The sequence below is a fragment of the Ruditapes philippinarum genome, unplaced genomic scaffold (assembly GCF_026571515.1).
Source record: "Ruditapes philippinarum isolate M1 unplaced genomic scaffold, ASM2657151v2 ctg6651_1_1_1_1, whole genome shotgun sequence".
In the NCBI taxonomy this organism is placed as follows: Eukaryota; Metazoa; Mollusca; class Bivalvia; order Venerida; family Veneridae; genus Ruditapes; species Ruditapes philippinarum.
Window position 1 is genome coordinate 11,441 of NW_026857115.1, and position 23,367 is coordinate 34,807.

General features: G+C 33.8%; 1 protein-coding gene across 2 annotated transcripts in view; it reads left to right on the plus strand.

Annotated features, from left to right (window-relative positions):
- The first annotated feature begins 391 nt into the window (after positions 1-391).
- The window catches only part of LOC132748811 (receptor-type tyrosine-protein phosphatase kappa-like), a 104,695-nt gene continuing 81,719 nt past the window's right edge, over positions 392-23,367 (plus strand). For both annotated transcript variants that reach the window (XM_060738449.1, XM_060738450.1), the window contains exons 1-4: positions 392-470; positions 2,135-2,236; positions 3,384-3,525; positions 3,890-3,954. In XM_060738449.1, coding sequence (XP_060594432.1) covers positions 2,152-2,236; positions 3,384-3,525; positions 3,890-3,954 — 292 coding nt within the window. In that variant the 5' untranslated portion in view covers positions 392-470; positions 2,135-2,151. The remainder of the gene's footprint in view (positions 471-2,134; positions 2,237-3,383; positions 3,526-3,889; positions 3,955-23,367) is intronic.

Here is a 23,367-nt window from a genome sequence, read left to right on the forward strand (position 1 = left end):
TTATAGGTGGGGCAATATACACCCAAATGCAAACTTGTATAATTATTAAAAATAATCTTCCAATTAGGGAAGAGACCAATTGTATGAATCTTGTCCTAATCATCTACACAGTGTATTCTTATAAAGTTTGATCTTGCCCAGAAAAAGATCAAACTTGTGTCTCATTAAAGTTAACATTTTTGCCAAATAGTTTCAACTTCCTTCCATGGGGTCAAAAGATGAAACTGCTAAGGGATGGACAGACAACCTGGTACACAACCTTATCATATGCCCATAACAGTCGTTATGTAAGAATTATGTATTAGTAAAATTTTGCATTTTGTCATGAATGATATAATGCGTAATTGTGCCATGTATAAGAGGTATTTCACACAATATTAATTTTGTCACACAGGTGTTGATGGATGACACAGCTCTGAAATACTCCTGAAGGTACTGAAAGTACAACTTGTCATAATTATAAACATAAGGTAACATTTTATTTCATTTTCTTCACATGAAAATATTTAAATCTACATGTTATAAAAAATATTTTTTTGTTCTAAAAAAGCAAGCATTCTACAATTTCATTTACCTTTTTAACAATGTTGTTGCAAATTTAATCAAATTTTTGGAAATTATGATTTTAAAAGGTTAACCAATGGTAACAGACCCTGGTTGGATTTGAACCTACAAGTGGTTTAAAAGTCAGTTACAAGGAGGTACTTTCATTTATTTAATTATAGTCAGAAGAAGCAAGATGTTTTTTAAAAAGCTTTGTTAAAACATCCTCTGACATGGTGAAAATGTGCTAAGTAATTGGTATTATATTGAATGCTTATTTTGCAAAATTATTTGATACTAAATGTAATGCCTGTGTTATAATGGCCCTAAAACAAACTATTTAACAAATTTTGAATGATTATAAACTGGTTTTGAAAAGTTAAGTAAATTATTGTGACTGTAACTTATTTTACAAGTATTATTTTCTTTCAAATGTTAAATTTATTACAAAAATTTAGATTTTAATTTATTTTTATCACAGTTATTTGGACATGGTTGTTTATATGTTTTAATATAACCAAATAATTATTCTAGAACATTAACTATGCTACATGTAATAAAATGGTTGTATTTTATACTGTACAAAAATTGTTCTCATTTTATATTGTTAAATGAATTTATACCATTTGATGTCACTCTTGTAATTGTTGTAGCTCTATTACACAACAAACTTTTTGAATTAAAAAATGTTTACATATGTATGTGAATTATCAGTTTCTGCAATAAGAAATTAAACAACTAACTAAAAAAATAAATATTTGTAATTCTATTCTATATATGTTGTTTTACCATACAAATTATAAAGGCGAATTTGTTTGGTTGGTTGAATGTTTTATAGGCTTATAAAAGATGCCTCTGGGCACAGACGACCGACCACAGACAATTGTTGCTATAAAATTATACTATAAGCAGCCTGGTGTTTTGTTAAAAACCTGTTAAACTTGTCTGTACATTTTTTATCAGATCTGGCTCTTTGAAAGAAAACTGACATAACTTGTCTAATGTATATAAAAAGTAAAATATTTCTTACCATCTTTCTTGATTAATATAAAAAAAATTATCACACGTCTTACTGAAAATATAACATATTTAAATATATGTTAATTAGTTATATATTTAATTAAAAGGCTTGTTGAAAAAGTGCAATGATATAAGTGTATGTCAAAAAAGTGCGAAAATATTTGTGTATAGAAGAATAAATTTATGTGTAAAATCATGGATTTAAGAATACACTGTGTAGATGATTTGACAAACATTTCAGCTTTGTCACTTTGACTAATGAATAATAAGTAATATTAAGACAAGGTGTACTGAATAAGATTTATGAAATTTCTTCATTAAAACTTACACGAAATTTTACACCAACAATTTTAAAGTTACAGTATACATAGCATGTTTATATTTGTCACATAGCTGATTTAGAGAAAAGACTTTTTAGAGATATCACACTTTATTGTGGGACATCATACCGGTACACAGTATGTGCTGCAGTTTTGTAATGACTGTTTTATTGCTTTAAGTCTGAACTTGTGGTGAATAAAACTGGTTCTAACATTATTTTTTATTTACAATTACTTGTGAAGAAAGAGAGAAAGAGTACTGTTAAGGATGGCACCTACTGCTATTGAAGGGGGAATAAAATCTACAACATTGAAGGATGGACTAGTCAGTGAGTTATGGAACTTAACGACAGGTCTGTTATTATTTTTTTGTAATTCAGTTATATTTGCCTATAAATAACAGTTTTTATGACTGAACAAAATAACAATTTTGTATTTTTGTTTTGTTTTGTTGGGTCACATTGACACATTGAAAGTCAAACATATGGTGACTTAAGTGAGGAAGGAAGACCTTTAATGCCCCTTTGGCATGAGAAGGCACACATTAAGAACCATTAGCCTACAGTAAGCTAGTCCGATAGTTCCAATCAAGACCCTGACGGGTTTGAACCCACATTTGTTAGGGCAAGTGTTTTGAAGTAAGCAACAATTTGTGCTGTAGTATGAAAATTAAACAGTTGTTCATGTCCCAAAGATAAGCTGATTCAGCTCTTCACTCTCTCTCCCTCCCACTATTGCTGGGCAATTTAAATTAGGATAACCCTAATAGTAACGACAATTTTCTGGTTTTAAGGTCAAGGTCACTATAAATGCCTGGTAAAACAGACCATTACAGAGTTTAGTAAAGACAATGGGTTTGCTAGTAGATCTTGTTGGAATGACAGAATTTTCAGTGATGATTCAGTAATTCAGTTGATGATAAGATAGGACTGAGGAGGGATGTTTAAATCTTATTCTTTACATAACTCATTGCCATTTCTTATGTCATGAAGTTATATGACATTTGGAAAAGTGAAAGAAAGTGGCATGAATTTTGAAGAAGATTTTATTTTAGTATTGTTGCAGTACACAGGAACATTATTGTTAAATACTGTATATACGGGATAGACATGGGATGGAATATCAGAAAGGAACTAAATGTTTTAAAAATTTAGTCAGATTGTTTTTGCTCCAACTTTACCATATAAGTATATTTGGGAAAAAAACATTCCCTCCTATTTGAAATATTTATACATGAACTCATTTAAAAGATCAGATAAAGTCAAGACAATTGTCAGAACATCTATAATGAGTACAATATATGAGTTTTAATGTATGATTCACCAACACCAAGAACCTCAGCAATGATATTGTAATAGCTTAAGCTCTGTATAACAAGACAGAATCTTAAATTTTTGAATTTGAAATCTGTTACAATATATTGTGCAATCAAATATTTTACTAGTCCATTAAAAATTGTATAGCAGTGTAAAGGTTCACGGAAACTTACCATGTTTGCAGGTATATCTGGAGATATTGTAACTGATCGTCCCCGGGATGTGACCAGTGTATATGTGGATAATACAGACACTGTAACATGGACCATCGTTTGCTCTGTGTGTTTTATATTTGGATTATCTATTGCTTCTGCCGTTTATTTCTGGTAAGAAACAAATTGTTAATATTGTTTCATTAAAAACTGAACTTACATCAAGGTTAACTTACATATTATTATAGGGTCAGACAGTTTCAATGGTTGTCAGCGTTTACTATTATTGATGTAAATGATTATAGTCACCATGGTCCTCTTGATTTTCTTTCATATTCGGTAGGAACTTTGGTTGGATTTGTCAAGGTCAGTGATGCTAAAAATAAATTTTTACATTTGTTTCCAAATTTTGCAATGTAATACATTGAAAAAAAAAAGAAGTTTTGGGAAACATCCATCAAGTTCAACTTTAGCGATATATTTTTTATGTTCTAGTGTCTTTGGAGTTACCTATTATTGTAAGAAACCTTGTTTTTAGGGATAGAAGAAATTTACCGGAAAATATAAGGAAAAGAAAGATCCGGAAGATATCAGAAAAGAAAAGTAAGTCTATGTTTTATATTCTTTCTTTGTATTTAAGTGACCTTCTGAATGTACTTGTAACAACCTTCCAAGACTCCAAGTATCTGCTGTGTGGCGGTTACAAAAAGATTCCTTATACTTAAGTGTTGTGACATATTTCCTTGTACTTTAATTTCTGAAAATTGAATAATGTCTACAGTGTTGCAATGAGTACTGAGTTGTCCCAGTATTTCTGTAAAGTTCTTACATATATCTAATAAAAAATATTTACTTATTTCATTGTATTTATTACTTTTTTGGTAATTTTAATAACGTTAATATATATAGAGTATAAATGTTAGCCAGATGATGCATATTCAAAATATTGCTTTGAATTTAATTATTTTTCAAAATTATCAATAGTGTATTTTTGGACCCTAATAAGTTTTCAGTTGACCTGTTTCAACTGAATTGAAATTACCAGAAATTGTTATTTCTGCACTGCTTGTCTGACTGCTTTAAAATGATATTTCTTTATTTTTCCCTACTTGCACCTAAAGGGATATGAGGTAAGAATGGCATGAATAAGCATGGACTTTTGTAAAGTTGTAGTAAATGTCCTTAATTTTGATGGTTAATAAGCTTTTTATTTTATAAAATGCCCCTAACACAGTGTTCCTATCATGTGTAATGATGTTTGATTTGTTGATGTACAGTACATAGACTGTATTAGTGCTCTTCTGTTCTTAAGAGTTCTGGCTGTCTCTTGTATAATATTCCAAAATAACAGTTATGAATAAATTACTAAATTAACATACAAGAATTTGTAAAAAAGTTACCAACGTCCCCCTCCTAAGGGAAGTTTTACATGGAGCACAACATTTGTGAAATGTAAGAGTTGGACTATAAGTGCGTCTCTCTTTTACTGTATACAGTTCTTATTTTAGATATGTGAGTAATTATTATGCTTGCCAGAGGCTTGCATAATGTGATTTTATGTAACTTATTTAATAAATTCAGTATTCTCTATAATATAATGTATCCAGTTATACTCAAACCTCACTGCTTTTGACATTATCAGATATAATATTTATTTTATACTAATACTTTATTGCTAATTGATAATTTGCTTATCAATATATCAATTTGATTGACAGCTCACATCAGGTCAATTATGGTTTGTAACTATTTCACATTTGATGTGTTACTGATTTGAGGGTACACAACTCTTACAAGCTTACGGAGAAATCTTTACTGAGTTATATTTCTTGAAAAAGCAATAAACAATATGATTGTCATTATTTGTGAAAAATAGAGGAAATCTCATTTCATCAGATCTGTTTCACTGCAGACATAATGTTCTGTGATTATGCAAATGATGCATGCCATTTACAAGTTGTTATTTGGAATAGATAATGTTTAAAAAAAAACATGATACATTAAAACTGAAGGTTAGACACATGGCTCTGAAAATAAGACAATTGAATTAGATAGAAAAAATTTAAGTGAACAGATTCATTGGCTTAAATTAATTTATATCTAAAATAATAAACACACTTGCATAAATAATAATCATAAAATGAATGTGATAACATGTCTCTTGTTATTTTGTGATAATAAAAGAAAAAAAATTGTTTTATTTTTTTTCTGGACTGTTTTCAAAGACTAAAATGTAAAGATTGTTGGAGGAAACAGTTTCTTCCTGATATAAAGCAATTATTGACATTGTTATCTTTTGCTGAGGTAGCTCTCAGTAATGAACTTGGCTTGTTGTCCATGGCAACCATATAATGTTTCCATATATAACTAAAACCGCCACTGAATGTGATAAATACCAACAAGGGTCTCATACTTGGCCTTTCTATGTTACCAAATGCAAAAAAAAAAACATTGAGGGAGTGAAGGTCCTCCAAAGGTCAAGGTCATATATAAATATACTCAATATAAAATTTTTGCCCTGAATGTTTTTTGTCTAAGTATATAGCAGAAACATTAGCAAATGATAAAATTGTAGCAAACTTCATCCAGGTCATTTATGGGTCAAGGTCAAATTCCGTACAATAAATACGGATGTACAGGTAGAAATTTTGACAATTAATTGTGTCAAGTTTTTATTAAAATAAATCTTTTGAGGGGTTTTAGAGAAAAAAATACACACATTATATTAATGTGTTGGAAAGTTACTAAAGGTGGGTTATGAAAAAGAGAAAATTCAAAAGGCTGCCTTGGCTGCCCAGCTTTCTTCTTAATTGATGGCATGAGCAAGTAGAGTGTTTTACAAATTGTATTGTTGAAAATGAATTTTGGACTATGTCATAATAAATTTCCATTTTGACATAATAAATTGAATTGTCCCTTTTGACATAATAAATTGAATTGTCCCTTTTGACATAATAAATTGAATAGTATTTCTACAAACAGTATGATATTATTTTTTTTGATTAATTGGGTGGCAAAGCAATAATTGTAGACTGTAAGAAATGGTAATCTGTCATTGAGTATTGATCCTAGCCGGGTTAATGTAAATGCACCATAGTGTATTATAGACATTTCCTCACACAAGATTAATTACAGGTCACCTTGTTCACTTCTTTCACAAGAATTTTTTTTCTTGGCAAAAGTTTTTTTGTAAATAGAATTATTGTGTCTGTCTCAGATAATTATAGTTCATAAAGGGCACATATAATAGTGGTTAATTATCATTTCTTTGATATAGAGAGAAAATATTCATTTGGGAGAGCTTGATTTTCTTCCTAATCATTTACCATTATTTTGTTTATCCAACTTTTAGGTAATAATTCATAAATGTTTTAAAATCATACTTACACTCTTTTCCATCAGTGACACTTGTCCAGTTCATGAGATGATGTTTGTAGGGAAAATAATGTTATAGTTTGTCATTAATAACATTGTGGAGAAGAAAAAAAAGTTGTAAATTTGATAATTGTATGAAAACTGATTATAATGAAACATTATTAATAGTTAAAGATATCAAAAACATGACATACTGAAAGTATTGTAAGTTTTAATTGCACATTTATTTTGTTTTGTTTGGAACCGAAAGTGATTAGCCTTTACAATGCAAATCTATAAAGTCTGACTGTTGGTAGATATATTTTATATTTTGAAATTAAATCACTTGTACTTGGTCTTCATCAGGTTAAGGTCAGGGTATCTGATACATTTTACTCTCTTTTAAACTTAACTTTAAATATCTATAAACTAATTACACAGGAAAAAGAAACCAGTTATGGGGCATTAAAGTTGATTTAATTTAAAATTTGAAAAGTAGGCATGCATTTGCTATCATGGATTTTTTCCCAGTATTAACTCTTAACATATATAAATGTTGTTGGCAAGTGTGAGTCATACATGAACCCATATTACATATATTTCTATAGCAAATTATTAAGTGTTCCAGAATGAAATCATTATTATTCATCAAGAACATTTTCATACTTAATTACTACATTATGAAAATGTGCCCATTGCAGACCAATCCACTTTTATAAAAAATTATGAAAAAATATATACCCTATCTTGGCATTTACATAATGCATGCCAGTTTGAAGCATGTGTTTGGCATTTGTTTAATCATATTGTTTTTTGTAAGTGTTATAAAATTACTCTTTTTCCATAAGAAAAAATATATTGTATCAACAACATTAATGTAATAAATCTGCCAAGTAAAAACATTATGCACAGTGATATGCAGTTTTTTGGACTCATTGTTACATAGTTTCACCTGGATTAGATTATTAAGTGGATTGTTCTTATTTTACATCTGTATGACATCATTGTTCTAAATACTTGATAAAATGAGAGACAAATCTTTGTCTATTCTAATAATTATGTTACAACATTTTTATGGTTACACATACTTTTATATGTAGCATTTTAGATTATACTGCGTCCTACCTCCTGGCCAATGCTGAACAAAGCATTTGTTAATTTCAATATTTACATGTATAATAACATAAAAGACATAATTTTCATTACAGACATATTTGAAATAGCAAAGATTTGCCTTGCTTTGAATAAGGAACTGAGTATTTTGAGGTGCTTTAGTATTAAAAGGTAAAATTGAGCTAAAAGTAGACTTTTTATACTCCTATATACCCGCACCAGGTGGTTGGTCGGTCGGTCCAGCAGTCTGTTGCATTTTCCTTGTCCGGAGCATAACTTGAAAACTAATGGTTGGAATTCAATACAACTTCATACAATGGTCAAGCACATTGAGAGAAAGTGCAATGCACAAGAACCATAACTCCATCTAGACTAATCACAGAGTTATTGCCCTTTATAACTTTGTCTTGTCCAGTGCATAACTTGCAAAGTAATTGTTGGAATTCAATGCAACTTCATACAATGGTCAAGCACAATAAGAGGAAGTGCAGTGCCTATGAACCATAACTCTTTCTTGACTCATTTTAGAGTTTTTGTCCTTTGTTACTTTTCTTTGTGGCAGAGCATAACATCAAATCTACTGGTTAGAATTCAATACAAGTTCATACAATACTTAAATATATTGAGAGGAAGCGCATTGCATAGGAACCATAACTCTTTCTTGACTCATTTTAGAGTTATTGCCCTTTGTTACTCTTTCTTGTCCTGTGCATAACTTGAAAATTAATGATTGGAATTCAATGCAACTTCATACAAAGGTCAAGTGCAGTGAAATGAAGTGCAGTACTCAAGAACCAAAACTCAAGTCTGCGACGTAGCTCTTAGCATAGATTACGATAGTTCATTGCTCCTCCTTTGTATACTTTTTCTTGTCACAGCTCGCATAACTCTGAAAACTAAGTTTGAATTCCAAAGAGTTTTATTACCATGGTGAGCACAACATAAGGAAGTTGCACACTGTACAGTAAACCAATACAACTCTCTATTCAAGTATTTGCAGAGTTATTGCCCTTTGTTCCTTTTCCTTGTCCAGTGAATTACTTAAAAACTAATGTTTTGAATTCAAAGCAACTTCATACAATGGTCAAGCGCAATGAGAGGAAGTGCAGTGCTCAAGATCCATAACTCTATCTGGACTTAATACAGAGTAATTCAATAAAAATTCATCAATGGTCAACCACAGTGAAAGGAAATGCAACATACAAGAACCACAGCTATCTTTAATTGCCCACAACCATAACTCTATTTTAAAGCTTTTACAAGGTATTCTGTTACTAATTATGTCTTGCGGGGTATTTATCACATTTAATGATAGCTCTAGTTATTCATTGTCATACTGTTTTGGTGTACAATATGGATACATATGGCATAAAAAATTATTATACATGTAGCTGCTTAGAGAATAAAAAGAATGATATGATATTATAAAACATTATTTTACCAGTCATATTGTTTAACCTCATTAAACTTAATGAAAACTTAGTGAAAAATATCACATAAACATTAAATAAAAGCCCATAGACTGAAAAAAAAATACAATGTCAGTTCATACTTTTCTTCAAACAAAGTCTCCATCCAATTCAATGTGCCAATGTCAGGAATGTTTCTTGGGTGATCCTCTCACAAAGTTGTTCAAAAAAAAAATATTCTTCACAGAAATGTGGTTGCCATTGCACCAAATGGAAAAATTTAAGTTAAAAGAAACATGTTGGCTAGAATACATGATCTGTGTGATCTAAAATCTTAAATTTCATCTAACTTGTTTAATTGCGTTATTATTTCTCAGAAAAGATCACACAAGATAGTTTAATTAATTTCAATTATTTTATACACTTGGCAGGTAAATATTGGGTCATGGTCACTAAATCATTAAAAGTCTCCATTGTACAAACTGTTGTTCAGATTTTGATATACAATGTAATTAGATAAATATGACTCATAGATGACTGACAGCTAGATTATTAAATTCATCAAAAAAAAGCAACCCCATTGGGTTGTATAAGCTTTAAGGTATTTAGAGAAAACTGAATGCATCATCTTTGTAATTAAACTCTGGTGAGCAAAACGTGATCATCATGGCACATGATCATCTATGTTTGGTAGGATCGAAGGTGTTGAGTCTGCAAACTTTGGCCTTGCATGTGTGAATCCTAGATGTCATAAAATTTTTGGGAGACATATTGTTTTTGCCTTCGCCAGCTGTCTGTCTGTCTGGTCGTCCATCTGCATTAAGCTTGTTTGTCCTTCACAGGTCAAACTACCAGTGGGATTTCAGCCAAACTACAGGAGTGATCAGTATCATCCCTAGTTGTGCACATCACCAGCAGAAAATGGCCGTCAGAGCTAAAAAAAAAAATCTTGTCCAACCTTTACAGGTCAACCAAACTTTACAAGAGTAATTTCGACAGCTTGGTGCGAAAGGGTTGTATCTCCTTCTTTATCTCATATTAGTTACAACCCTTTCGCACCAAGCCCTCGATTTGTACTATCCCTAGTTGTGCACATCACTGGCAGAAAATGGCCGTCAGAGCTAAAAATAGAAAAATCTTGTCCAGCCTTCACATGTCAAACTAATGGTGGGATTTCAACCAAACTTTACAGGAGTAATCAGTACCATCCCTAGTTGTACACATCACTGGCACGTTCTTGGCTGCACAAAATTGCGGTCAGAGCTATAAATAGAAAAATCTTGTCTGGCATTCACAGGTCAAGCTACTGGTGGGATTTCAATGAAACTTCACATCAGTGACCATACATAGTTTTGGGAGACATATGTTTTTGTGACTAAAACCCTTCTAGTTATGTGTCTTCTTTGATGAATCATTGACAAAAAAATGTGTAATGACTGCCATTTAATATTGTTAATGTGGGATATTTGGCAGCATCTTGTGGAGGACAGGTTAGCACTTCAGTATAAACCATGGAACTATCTTTAGTAGTATTCTGCTTGCATGCCCCTGCCAGTGTTTGACTGATGCTTATCGCAGAAATAAAAAGAAATTTGAATATGATACTTTTTCGTTTTATTATGCATATAAGTGTATGCCAAAACTTATTTAACAATTATTTAATTTTGATGTGTATTATATTATAAATATTATAAAACAAATGTAACACTTGTAATGTCTGACATTTAGCAATCTAACGCCCATTACTACAGCTTAATTAAATCTTTCTAATTCAATGATAGCATGTTATACTAATTTCATTCTCTTGCCTAATTACCCAGAAGCACAATCCCAGAACAAAAGCTAAGTTTGATTAGCAATTGCAGCCAATTGTTAGTTTATTTTCGTATCTGGATTATATCTGTAGAACATTGAACTCGGAAAGAAGTCAGTACTTGAGTGTATTAATCATTAGAAAAGCATCAAGTTCTTCAGGATGTAAATTTTTACTTATTATGATGTATTAAGTTTTGTATTAAATTTTTTTTATAGATACTGGTATAAAATAGCTACTAAAAGTAGTTGTATATTCTTGCATAAAATGCTGTACACTAACAGATAAGAAAACTTGCATTAAAGAACAAATTTATTGATCATCACAGTAAAACTTTTAAAACATTCTTCTGTTGGCATTAGTTTACTCAAATCTAGTTTTATGTTGCATCACACAGAATTTGGTCCAACATTGTTGGACTTTACTAATTAGGTTGGTCTGGTCATCATGTGACATGCCCCTGTTGAGAAACAATAGAAGTCAAATTTTCATTGTTGTTAAATTTGCATGGAAACACATTTTTAAATAAACTAAGCAGTGTCCAAAATTTGTCCTTAATCTCAATTACTTGTAATATGTGTATGTTTCAAAGTTGGGGCCTCATTGAATTTGGGAAATTCATATTTGATCTATTGAAGTCAAAAGGTGCCGCCTTTTAGATCATGTTTTAGTAAGCTATGGTAGTTGGTAAGGTTATTTTCAGGAGTTTATTCTGTTCACTTTCAGTCTGTTTTGTGTGGATAACAAGTGACACAAAGTGCATTGGAGATCACCATGACTTCTGTAAAGCATTTCACATTGCCAAACTTTACTCCTCATCTCTCCATCTTTGATTTCAGAGGCACCTTTTTACATGTAATGTGACCAGGCTTTATGCATTGGCTGCTTGCAGGGTTTTCATTTTTGAGAGGCCTGTAAGAAAACAAGTGATTTGGCCAAGGGTCATGGACGATATTTTAATATACAGTTGGAAAATACAAACATTTTTTACAGCATTTTAACAGATGATATGGATTGCAAATCTGTTATTATTGTAAACCCTGTGCATAATTTCAATATATATTATGAAATTATAGATATTCCTATGTGCCCTGTTAGTCTTTTAGCATTATTAAATTCAGCATGTACATACTGCTTATCATTATTATATTGACACTGAGAAAAGAAATGATCCATTTCTCCCATAGGAGCTGTTAGTTAGATCTATTCTTAATTTTGTAATATTGCCTAATTTTATTTCCATAAGAAGAATGTATTTGCATAATTGTTGACTCAATGATTTAATCATACTAGTTTTATCGGATCTTAATCATTTGTACAGCAGTTGTCCTTTAGTGCATTGGCCAATCAGTACATTTTCTTGAGCTGTGGTAAAGAAATGGGTCATCACACTAACTTTTCAGATACCATTTACATAATTGATAGACTAAATGATTTTCAATGATCTAGAAGGACTGATTTGTCCATTAAATATGGTCCCATGGTTGTTTTAGGTATTTTATGATATGCGGGAAGTTTGTGTCTCGAGGGATTTGAAAATTGTATCTGTTCTTTGTGAATAATTTATATTTATTGAATATTTGTGTATCAACGCTTCAGCTGTAACTCACAGGAACTTGATTATTTCCCATCAAGAATGATCGTACCTCTTGCTCATCTTACAGTAGTGTTACTTTTCTTGTTATATCAGCCATTTGATTGGTTGATATAAATAATTCAAACAGTTTACAAGGCTCCGGAGAATTCCAGAGGTGTAAAATTGCCATTAACTGTTGAAGTAGTGTCTTAGGTTTTTGTGCATTAATGTTAGTTATGCTTGTTTATGTCAACAGCAGTATTAATGAACAAATGACAATATATTCCATTATATGAAGAAGCTTGACTCTCCTCTTATCACATAACAAACACTCTAGAGGATACCATGAATAATCTACGCCACAAACTACCCTATAAATGTTGTGCCTCATCAGCTATAAAATCATATTTTAAAATCACAAACTAGCATAATTATGTTACTGATTTTTTGTTTGTTCTCAACTCACATTTTAGCTGAGAAACCTGAACAAAAAGATGACATGTTAATTATTTTTAAAACATGTTAAGCTGAAATATTCATGATATGGATGAAAGCCCTACACTTGATATTGTAATAAGTGTTTATTTCTTTTTAATCCCAAATATTGAGTACAAGAGATGGTTAATGTTGCTAATATCTCTATAAAATAATTTCAAGCATCACAAAACATTGCCTTATAAAAAATGTACTTTTACAAGCCTGCATACTTAATGTGTTTTTACGGTATAATATTTTTTTTACTAGTCAGAATTCAACAAAATGTAGATAAAAACCATTCTTTTTGTTCAATTGTCTGTGTTTTTGACCATTAAGTACAATCAATATGGCTGCAAAAAAAGAAAAAGCAGACTAAAGAACCATAAAACTGTGTGTGCTTCTGATTTTAGCAAAAATCCATAACAAAATAATTGAAACAGCTTGAATTTAGAAGAAGAGTTTTTTTTTATGAAAGTGAATGTCCTTTTTTCATGAAATTAATTAAATAAATAAATTACAAAGTCACACAAAATCAATTCCTATAGTTACATTTCATTGCACTTGTACAGTTAGGAGTGACTGATGGTAGGAGATTAAGCTATTATTCTCTTCTTTGACTTCTTTATGAATATTGCAAGGATGAAGTTATGACATAAAATTCTAGTAGCTTATAAACTTGAAAGGACTTGAAACATTAGAGTAAGAGATACAGTCATGTATGCAAACATAACAGAGAGACACAATCATAGTAGAGACATAATCATGCATACAGACATAAGGGAGACACAATCATGCATGTAGACATGACGGAGAGACACAATCATGCATGAAGACATGAGGGGAAAGACACAATCATGCATACAGACATAAGGGAGACACAATCATGCATGTAGACATGAGGGAGAGACACAATCATGCATGTAGACACGAGGGAGAGATACAATCATGCATGTAGACATGACGGAGAGATACAATCATGCATGAAGACATGAGGGAGAGATACAATCATGCATGTAGACATGACGGAGAGACACAATCATGCATGTAGACATGAGGGAGAGACACAATCATGCATACAGACATAAGGGAGACACAATCATGCATGTAGACATGAGGAGAGACACAATCATGCATGTAGACATGAGGGAGAGATACAATCATGCATGTAGACATGACGGAGAGACACAATCATGCATGTAGACATGAGGGAGAGATACAATCATGCATGTAGACATGAGGGAGAGACACAATCATGCATGTAGACATGACAGAGAGACACAATCATGCATGTAGACATGACGGAGAGACACAATCATGCATGTAGACATAAGGGAGAGACACAATCATGCATGTAGACATAAGGGAGAGATTAAATCATGCATGTAGACATGAGGGAGAGACACAATCATGCATGTAGACATGACGGAGAGACACAATCATGCATGTAGACATGAGGGAGAGATACAATCATGCATGTAGACATGAGGGAGAGAGACACAATCATGCATGTAGACATGACAGAGAGACACAATCATGCATGTAGACATGACGGAGAGACACAATCATGCATGTAGACATGACAGAGAGACACAATCATGCATGTAGACATGAGGGAGTGACACAATCATGCATGTAGACATAAGGGAGAGACACAATCATGCATGTAGACATGACAGAGAGACACAATCATGCATGTAGACATAAGGGAGAGATTAAATCATGCATGTAGACATGAGGGAGAGACACAATCATGCATGTAGACATAAGGGAGAGATTAAATCATGCATGTAGACATGAGGGAGAGACACAATCATGCATGTAGACATGAGGGAGAGACACAATTATGCATGAAGACATGAGGGAGAGATACAATCATGCATGAAGACATGAGGGAGATACACAATCATGCATGTATACATGAGGGAGAGACACAATCATGCATGTAGACATGAGGGAGAGATTAAATCATGCATGCAGACATGAGGGAGAGACACAATCATGCATGAAGACATGAGGGAGAGATACAATCATGCATGAAGACATGAGGGAGAGACACAATCATGCATGTATACATGAGGGAGAGACACAATCATGCATGTAGACATGAGGGAGAGATACAATCATGCATGAAGACATGAGGGAGAGACACAATCATGCATGTAGACATGAGGGAGAGATTAAATCATGCATGCAGACATGAGGGAGAGACACAATCATGCATGAAGACATGAGGGAGAGATACAATCATGCATGAAGACATGAGGGAGAGACACAATCATGCATGTATACATGAGGGAGAGACACAATCATGCATGTAGACATGACAGAGAGACACAATCATGCATGTATACATGAGGGAGAGACACAATCATGCATGTAGACATGACAGAGAGACACAATCATGCATACAGACATGAGGGAGAGACACAATCATGCATACAGACATGAGGGAGAGACACAATCATGCATGTAGACATGAGGGAGAGACAATCATGCATGTAGACATGACGGAAAGAGACACAATCATGCATGTAGACATGACAGAGAGACAAATCATGCATGTAGACATGAGGGAGAGACACAATCATGCTTGAAGACATGACAGAGAGACACAATCATGCATGTAGACATGAGGGAGAGATTAAATCATGCATGCAGACATGAGGGAGAGACACAATCATGCATGAAGACATGAGGGAGAGATACAATCATGCATGAAGACATGAGGGAGAGACACAATCATGCATGTATACATGAGGGAGAGACACAATCATGCATGTAGACATGACAGAGAGACACAATCATGCATACAGACATGAGGGAGAGACACAATCATGCATACAGACATGAGGGAGAGACACAATCATGCATGTAGACATGAGGGAGAGACAATCATGCATGTAGACATGACGGAAAGAGACACAATCGTGCATGTAGACATGACAGAGAGACAAATCATGCATGTAGACATGAGGGAGAGACACAATCTTGCTTGAAGACATGACAGAGAGACACAATCATGCATGTAGACATGAGGGAGTGACACAATCATGCATGTAGACATGACAGAGACACAATCATGCATGTAGACATGAGGGAGAGACACAATCATGCATGTAAACATGACGGAGAGACACAATCATGCATGTAGACATGACAGAGAGACACAATCATAGAGAGACACAATCATGCATGTAGACATGAGGGAGTGACACAATCATGCATGTAGACATGACAGAGAAACAATCATGCATGTAGACATGAGGGAGAGACACAATCATGCATGTAGACATGAGGGAGAGACACAATCATGCATGTAGACATGAGGGAGAGACACAATCATGCATGTAGACATGACAGAGAGACACAATCATGCATGTAGACATGACAGAGACACAATCATACATGAAGGAGAGATACAATCATGCATGAAGACATGAGGGAGAGACAATCATGCATGAAGACATGAGGGGAAAGAAGCAATCATGCATGTAGACATGAGGGAGAGACACAATCATGCATGAAGACATGAGGGAGAGATACAATCATGCATGGAGACATGAGGGGAAAGACACAATCATGCATGAAGACATGAGGGAGTGACACAATCATGCATAAAGACATGAGGGAGAGATACAATCATGCATGAAGACATGAGGGAGAGACACAATCATGCATATAGACATGACAGAGAGACTGAATCATGCATGCAGATATGAGGGAAAGAGACACAATCATGCATGTAAAAACAACAAACAGACCCAATCATGCAGACATTACAGAGAGACAATCATGCTCGCAGACACAAAGAAGAGACACAGACATACATGCATGTATGCCGACACAAGCAGACATACTGACAATACATAATTATATAAGTCTTAACAATGTGACAGCTGTTAATGATGAACAATGACAATTATAGTTTACTTTTCCATATTGTATAATAATGCAAATATTCAATAGAAGATATCAGAGAATACATGATTTTCATTATATTAATCATTAGTTTTCTTTAAATTAAACTAATATGATAGATTAGGCAATAGGCCATAACTGTCATGAATTTTGAAAAATTTAACCCATTTCTTCTTTACTTTAGTGTGAAAAAATTCTTGAGGTATTACTTTGAAAACAAATGCTTTTCATATCTATTTCTAGGAAAGAGTACATAACTCATGGATTTCAACATAATATCAAATTTTTCACAATTTTTTTTTCAAAGACTATTCTACCATCAAGTACTGGTAGTAGCCATATAGACATTTGTTATTGGTGTTTGGATAGTCTTAGTTTTCTGACCACATAAGTGTGAGAATCTTATAAATACAATGTATCTTATTAAACAACAAACAATTGTTGGCAAATATGTTTTACTTTGAGCAAGAAAATGAAATTTATCAGATTTATATACCCCCGCACAACAAAGTTGTAAGGGGGGTATACTGGAATCAGGTTGTCCAGCCGTCCGGCTGTCCGGCCATCCGGCGGTTTTTTCTTGTCCGCCCAATAACTTAAGATTCCTTTGACCCACAGTCTTCATATTTGGCATGGAGGTTAGTCATGATTAGTAGATGAGCCCTATTGATTTTGAGGTCACCAGGTCAAAGGTCATAGTCACAGGGGCCTTGACTTAAAAAAGCTTGTCCGCCCAATAACTTAAGATTCCTTTGACCCACAGTCTTCATATTTGGCATGGAGGTTAGTCGTGATTAGTAGATGACCCCTATTGATTTTGAGGTCACCAGGTCAAAGGTCAAGGTCACAGGGGCCTTGACTTCAAAAAGCTTGTCCGCCCAATAACTTAAGATTCCTTTGACCCACAGTCTTCATATTTGGCATGGAGGTTAGTCGTGATTAGTAGATGACCCCTATTGATTTTGAGGTAACCGGCTCAAAGGTCAAGGTCACAGGGGCCTTGACTTCAAAAAGCTTGTCCGCCCAATAACTTAAGATTCCTTTGACCCACAGTCTTCATATTTGGCATGGAGGTTAGTCGTCATTAGTAGATGACCCCTATTGATTTTGAGGTCACCAGGTCAAAGGTCAAGGTCACAGGGGTCTTGACTTCAAAAAAGCTTGTCCGCCAAATAACTTAAGATTCCTTTGACCCACAGTCTTCATATTTGGCATGGAGTTTAGTCGTGATTAGTAGATGACCCCTATCGATTTTGAGGTCACCAGGTCAAAGGTCAAGGTCACAGGGGCCTTGACTTCAAAAAGCTTTTCCGCCCAATAACTTAAGATTCCTATGACCCACAGTCTTCATATTTGGCATGGAGGTTAGTTTGATTAGTAGATGACCCCTATCGATTTTGAGGTCACCAGGTCAAAGGTCAAGGTCACAGGAGCCTTGACTTCAAAAAGCTTGTTCGCCCAATAACTTAAGATTCCTATGACCCACAGTCTTCATATTTGGCATGGAGGTTAGTCATGATTAGTAGATGACCCCTATTGATTTTGAGGTCACCGGGTCAAAGGTCAAGGTCACAGGGGCCTTGACTTCAAAAAGCTTGTCCGCCCAATAACTTAAGATTCCTATGACCCACAGTCTTCATATTTGGCATGGAGGTTAGTCGTGATTAGTAGATGACCCCTATCGATTTTGAGGTCACCGGGTCAAAGGTCAAGGTCACAGGGGCCTTGACTTCAAAAAGCTTGTCTGCCCAATAACTTAAGATTCCTATGACCCACAGTCTTCATATTTTGCATGGAGGTTAGTCATGATTAGTAGATGACCCCTATCGATTTTGAGTTCACCAGGCCAGAGGTCAAGGCCACAGGGGCCTTGACTTCAAAAAGCTTGTCCGCCCAATAACTTAAGATTCCTTTGACCAACAGTCTTCATATTTGGCATGGAGGTTAGTCATGATTAGTAGATGACCCCTATTGATTTTGATGTCACCGGGTCAAAGGTCAAGGTCACAGGGGCCTTGACTTCAAAAAGCTTGTCCGCCCAATAACTTAAGATTCCTTTGACCCACAGTCTTCATATTTGGCATGGAGGTTAGTTATGATTAGTAGATGACCCCTATTGATTTTGATGTCACCGGGTCAAAGGTCAAGGTCACAGGGGCCTTGACTTCAAAAAGCTTGTCTGCCCAATAACTTAAGATTCCTTTGACCCACAGTCTTCATATTTGGCATGGAGGTTAGTTATGATTAGTAGATGACCCCTATTGATTTTGAGGTCACCAGTCAAAGGTCAAGGTCACAGGGGCCTTGACTTCAAAAAGCTTGTCTGCCCAATAACTTAAGATTCCTATGACCCACAGTCTTCATATTTGGCATGGAGGTTAGTCATGATTAGTAAATGATCCATATTGATTTTGAGGTCACCAGGTCAAAGTTCAAGGTCACAGGGACCTTGTCAAAATAAAGCTTTTCCCCTCAATTGCTTCAGAATGCCTGTCCAGAGTGTATTGATTTTGACATTTTCACATTTTAAGCATGTAGAATACATAACTTAGCAATGCACTGGCTAAGTAACAGGGAGGTTGTCCTTGAGTTCTAAATGGCCACTGTTGATTCTGACAAAGTGGTATGCGGGGGTGTCACGCCATGATAGTGGCAGTTCTAGTTTTTTTACATTTCCAGCAGTTTTTAATTCAAATTATTTTTTTATCTATCATTGAGATTTGTGTGGTTAATGATACTACTAATTATGCAAATAAACTTTTTGACTTAACCCATTGCTTCATGAGCATTTTGTGAAAAATGGCTGTTTTCATTGAAAAGTCTCCCGTTACAAGTGCAAATTGCTATAATACTATAAAAACTGCTTCAACACTAATCAAATTTGGCACAAATGTTGACTGGACCATTGCCCTTGCAACAACATGCTCAGGCTTAAATTTTCTGTTACCATGGCAACGAGGGGACATCTCAAAATTGCCAAAAATCACTATTTTGCGTTGATTTTATCCATCAAAATTGACTTCAAAGTGCTGCAACTTCTCAATGGATTGAGATATAGTCAAATGCTTTTCAGCGTTGGTTACACGTTACCTTATGATCAATCTGGGGTCATTTACAGCCTCTCACGAGTCCAAAATTTTCTTGGCGATGAGGGGGACTCCGCCCCCCTTCAAACCCCCCAAACAGAAGGGGGCACATCCCCCTTCTGGCAACCCCCTGATGTATCTTTTGGTTGGGGGGCCGCGCCGAAAAAGAGGTCACTTTTTTTAACAACATTTCTCAAACAAAAACAAGTGTTTGGGGCCTAAATACGGCATTTTTTCGTCATTTGAGACAACAAAAAGGGGGGGGGGGGGAAAAAGGCGTTAAAAGGCGTGTATATGAAGTAATGGGTTAACTTAAGGTTACAATCTTTTCTGTCAGTTTCTGATGAAACTTCACATAATTATAAAGTTTTTTGGTGGTTTTTTTTACCTTTTTCACCTTGTTTGTGATGCATTGATGCCTTTAATACCTGCTTGTTTACAACACTACGAAGCTGAACTGATCAATAGATTTTAATTGATTTTGTTAAGAGTTTATAATGAAAGTTGTATTCTAATGTAATTGTTTACATATTGTATTGTTGTACTTGTTTCATTCAACTGAATAGAAACTACAGCTGTTTATACTATTGATCAAACCTTTCATTGATTTTATATAATTAATAGTGAGAAGATTTTTTTTTTTACACTTTTTTTTAGATATTTCTCTACAGTGGATATATTCATTGTTACCTGTTGTTCGATTTTATTGGAATGTAATTGGTAGCTCAGTGTTGAATGCCAGTGGAAAGTTAAAGGACTTAAGTCAACTTGACACTTATGTCATGAATGGTGATTGATTCTCTTTAAGTACCGGTACCATATTTCAAAGATTATCCGTCACAATGTTGTTGGTGCAACATGTTTGTCCTCTAATTTTTTTATGCTGATTAAAATGAATAGATGCAGTATTTGGCGAGTAAACAAGTCATTTTTTAAAAAAAAATAACAAGAAAAATAAAAAAAAATTATATATTTTTTTGTCCATGACATATGAAATTATGTTATTCGTAGTATAGATAGATAGTTCATGTATGAACAAAAAAGCTTATTATATTTTCTATAGCATACAATGTAAGTAGATAGCAATGCATTAATTGATTGACATGGTGAATCTGATTAAATCTCGGGTTAGTATTTGGAATAATCCCATAACCTGCTGAATTTTTGTGATGCACTTGCCCTGCTTTAAATTTGGAACAGTCTATTTTAAATTTTAAAGGCACATTGTGCCTCAGACTTGTATCAATATTTACTTCTCTAGAAAAGGCAAATATGGTTATGATATGCATGGCACAACATCAAGGTCATGGTTGGTTGTGTCATGAAGTACACATATTCATGTCTGCTGCAGAAGGGGGTATAGCGGTCCTTCAGACTGCCTTGTTAAAAATTAATAAAATAAAAGCATTTCTGAGGAACAATGTGCCTTTAAGGGACAGTAGATCTTTATACACAAACTTAACAATTTATTAAAGAGTAGCAACATTATTACAGAAACATAAATGATACATATTTCATGTAAAAAAGGGAAATTTATTTTACAAAAAAAAAAGGGAATCTCGCAGTACAGAAAATTTAAGCCTTAAAAAAATTTATTATTAATTATTATGTATTTTTGTTTTTTTGAATATTTATATTTAAAAAATACTTTTAACCCCCCTGGGCTTTTCAACAATATTTTACATAATATAAAACCAGTAGGAAAAAAACTGCCCTGAATTTCTGGGTTTGATAAACCAAAATTTGAGAAAGGTTGCGGGTTTTTTAAAATAATTTATTTGTAAAATCCTGTGAGTGATATTAAATGATTTTGTGTAAGAAAACTTTCCAGTTAGCTTACAGACTTGTGGTTCTAGTTATCTAGCTATACATATGTGTGGTTCCAGTCATCCAGCTAGCTTACAGATTTGTGGATCTAGTGATCCAGCATGCTTATGTATTTGTGGTTCTAGTGATCCAGCTAGCTTATAGATTTGCAGTTCTAATGATCCGGCTAGCTTACAGATTTGTGGTTCTAATGACCCAGGTACCTTATAGATTTGTGGTTCTAGTGACCCAGCTATCTTACAGATTTGTGGTTCCAGTGATCCAGCTAGCTTTTAGATTTGTGGTTCTAATGATCCAGCTTCCTTATAGATTTGTGGTTCTAGTAATCCAGCTAAAGTACAGGTTTGCAGTACTGGTAACCAAGCTAACTAAAACATTTCTGGTTCTAGTAAGTCAGGTAGCTTAAAGAAGGATTGGCTGCCTGTGTCTGATTTGAAGCATGCAGAGCCTAACTTGAAAATTGTCATATAACTTCAACAGTGTTAGTAATACTTAGTCAAATGGAAAAATAAAGATGTGGAAGGATATCAATGTTTTTCTCTGCACTTTCTGTATAGACATTGTTACTATGGTAATATTACCACAACTGAAAGTTCAAATTAACTTGAAGATGTTGGTAGTGCTTAGTCTTCTAATATAATGCAATGAAAACAATTTTTTTTACTTTCTCATAGTTAGTTTCAAATATGGTATAAATCAATATCAATGTAGTTCCTGTTTTGATTGAATGTTGTTAATATTGTTGAATTGATTTAAGATTTGAATTAGCTTTTGTTCTTTAAATTGATTCCAGTGTTTGATGATATAAAGTATTACAAAAGCATTTAAATCATTCTAAAATCTAGAGACACCAAATCTATACTGCACTTGCAACTGGAGTAGAAAATGAATGAATTGTGTTGCACAAGTGTTTGATTTTATACTTTAATTGGCAACATTAATCAAGACACATGCAATCATGCAATTATTAATTGGAATTTAATTGTTTGAAATTGGATCAAATCAATATTGCAAGCCAGAGCATTTAAAAATAAACCAGGATATGGTCTATGTTGGAAAGTGTATAATATCTCTCTTAATCATTTGGTCATTGAGTGCAGCTTTGGATTTGAATCCCTCGAGAATTATTTTATGTGAAGAAAGCTACCCATATTGCTAACAGGGGTTGTACCCTGTTACCTATTTGTGTTTAAAGTAATTATTGCATGGCAGGACATTAGTAGATGTACCTTCACCAGTCAAGCTTGAAAGCCACCATATCACTTTTGCTGTGTCCATGTTAACTTAAAACTCCTAAACCCAAGGGATTGTCCATCCAAAGTCTAAAACCTAACCTAGGCATGCTATGTTTTCTGGGACATTTGGAAAGCACATCTTGCCTCAGGTTCTTATTGAGGGCTTGGTGAATCAGGGATGAAAAAATAAATTACAAAACAGCTGCAC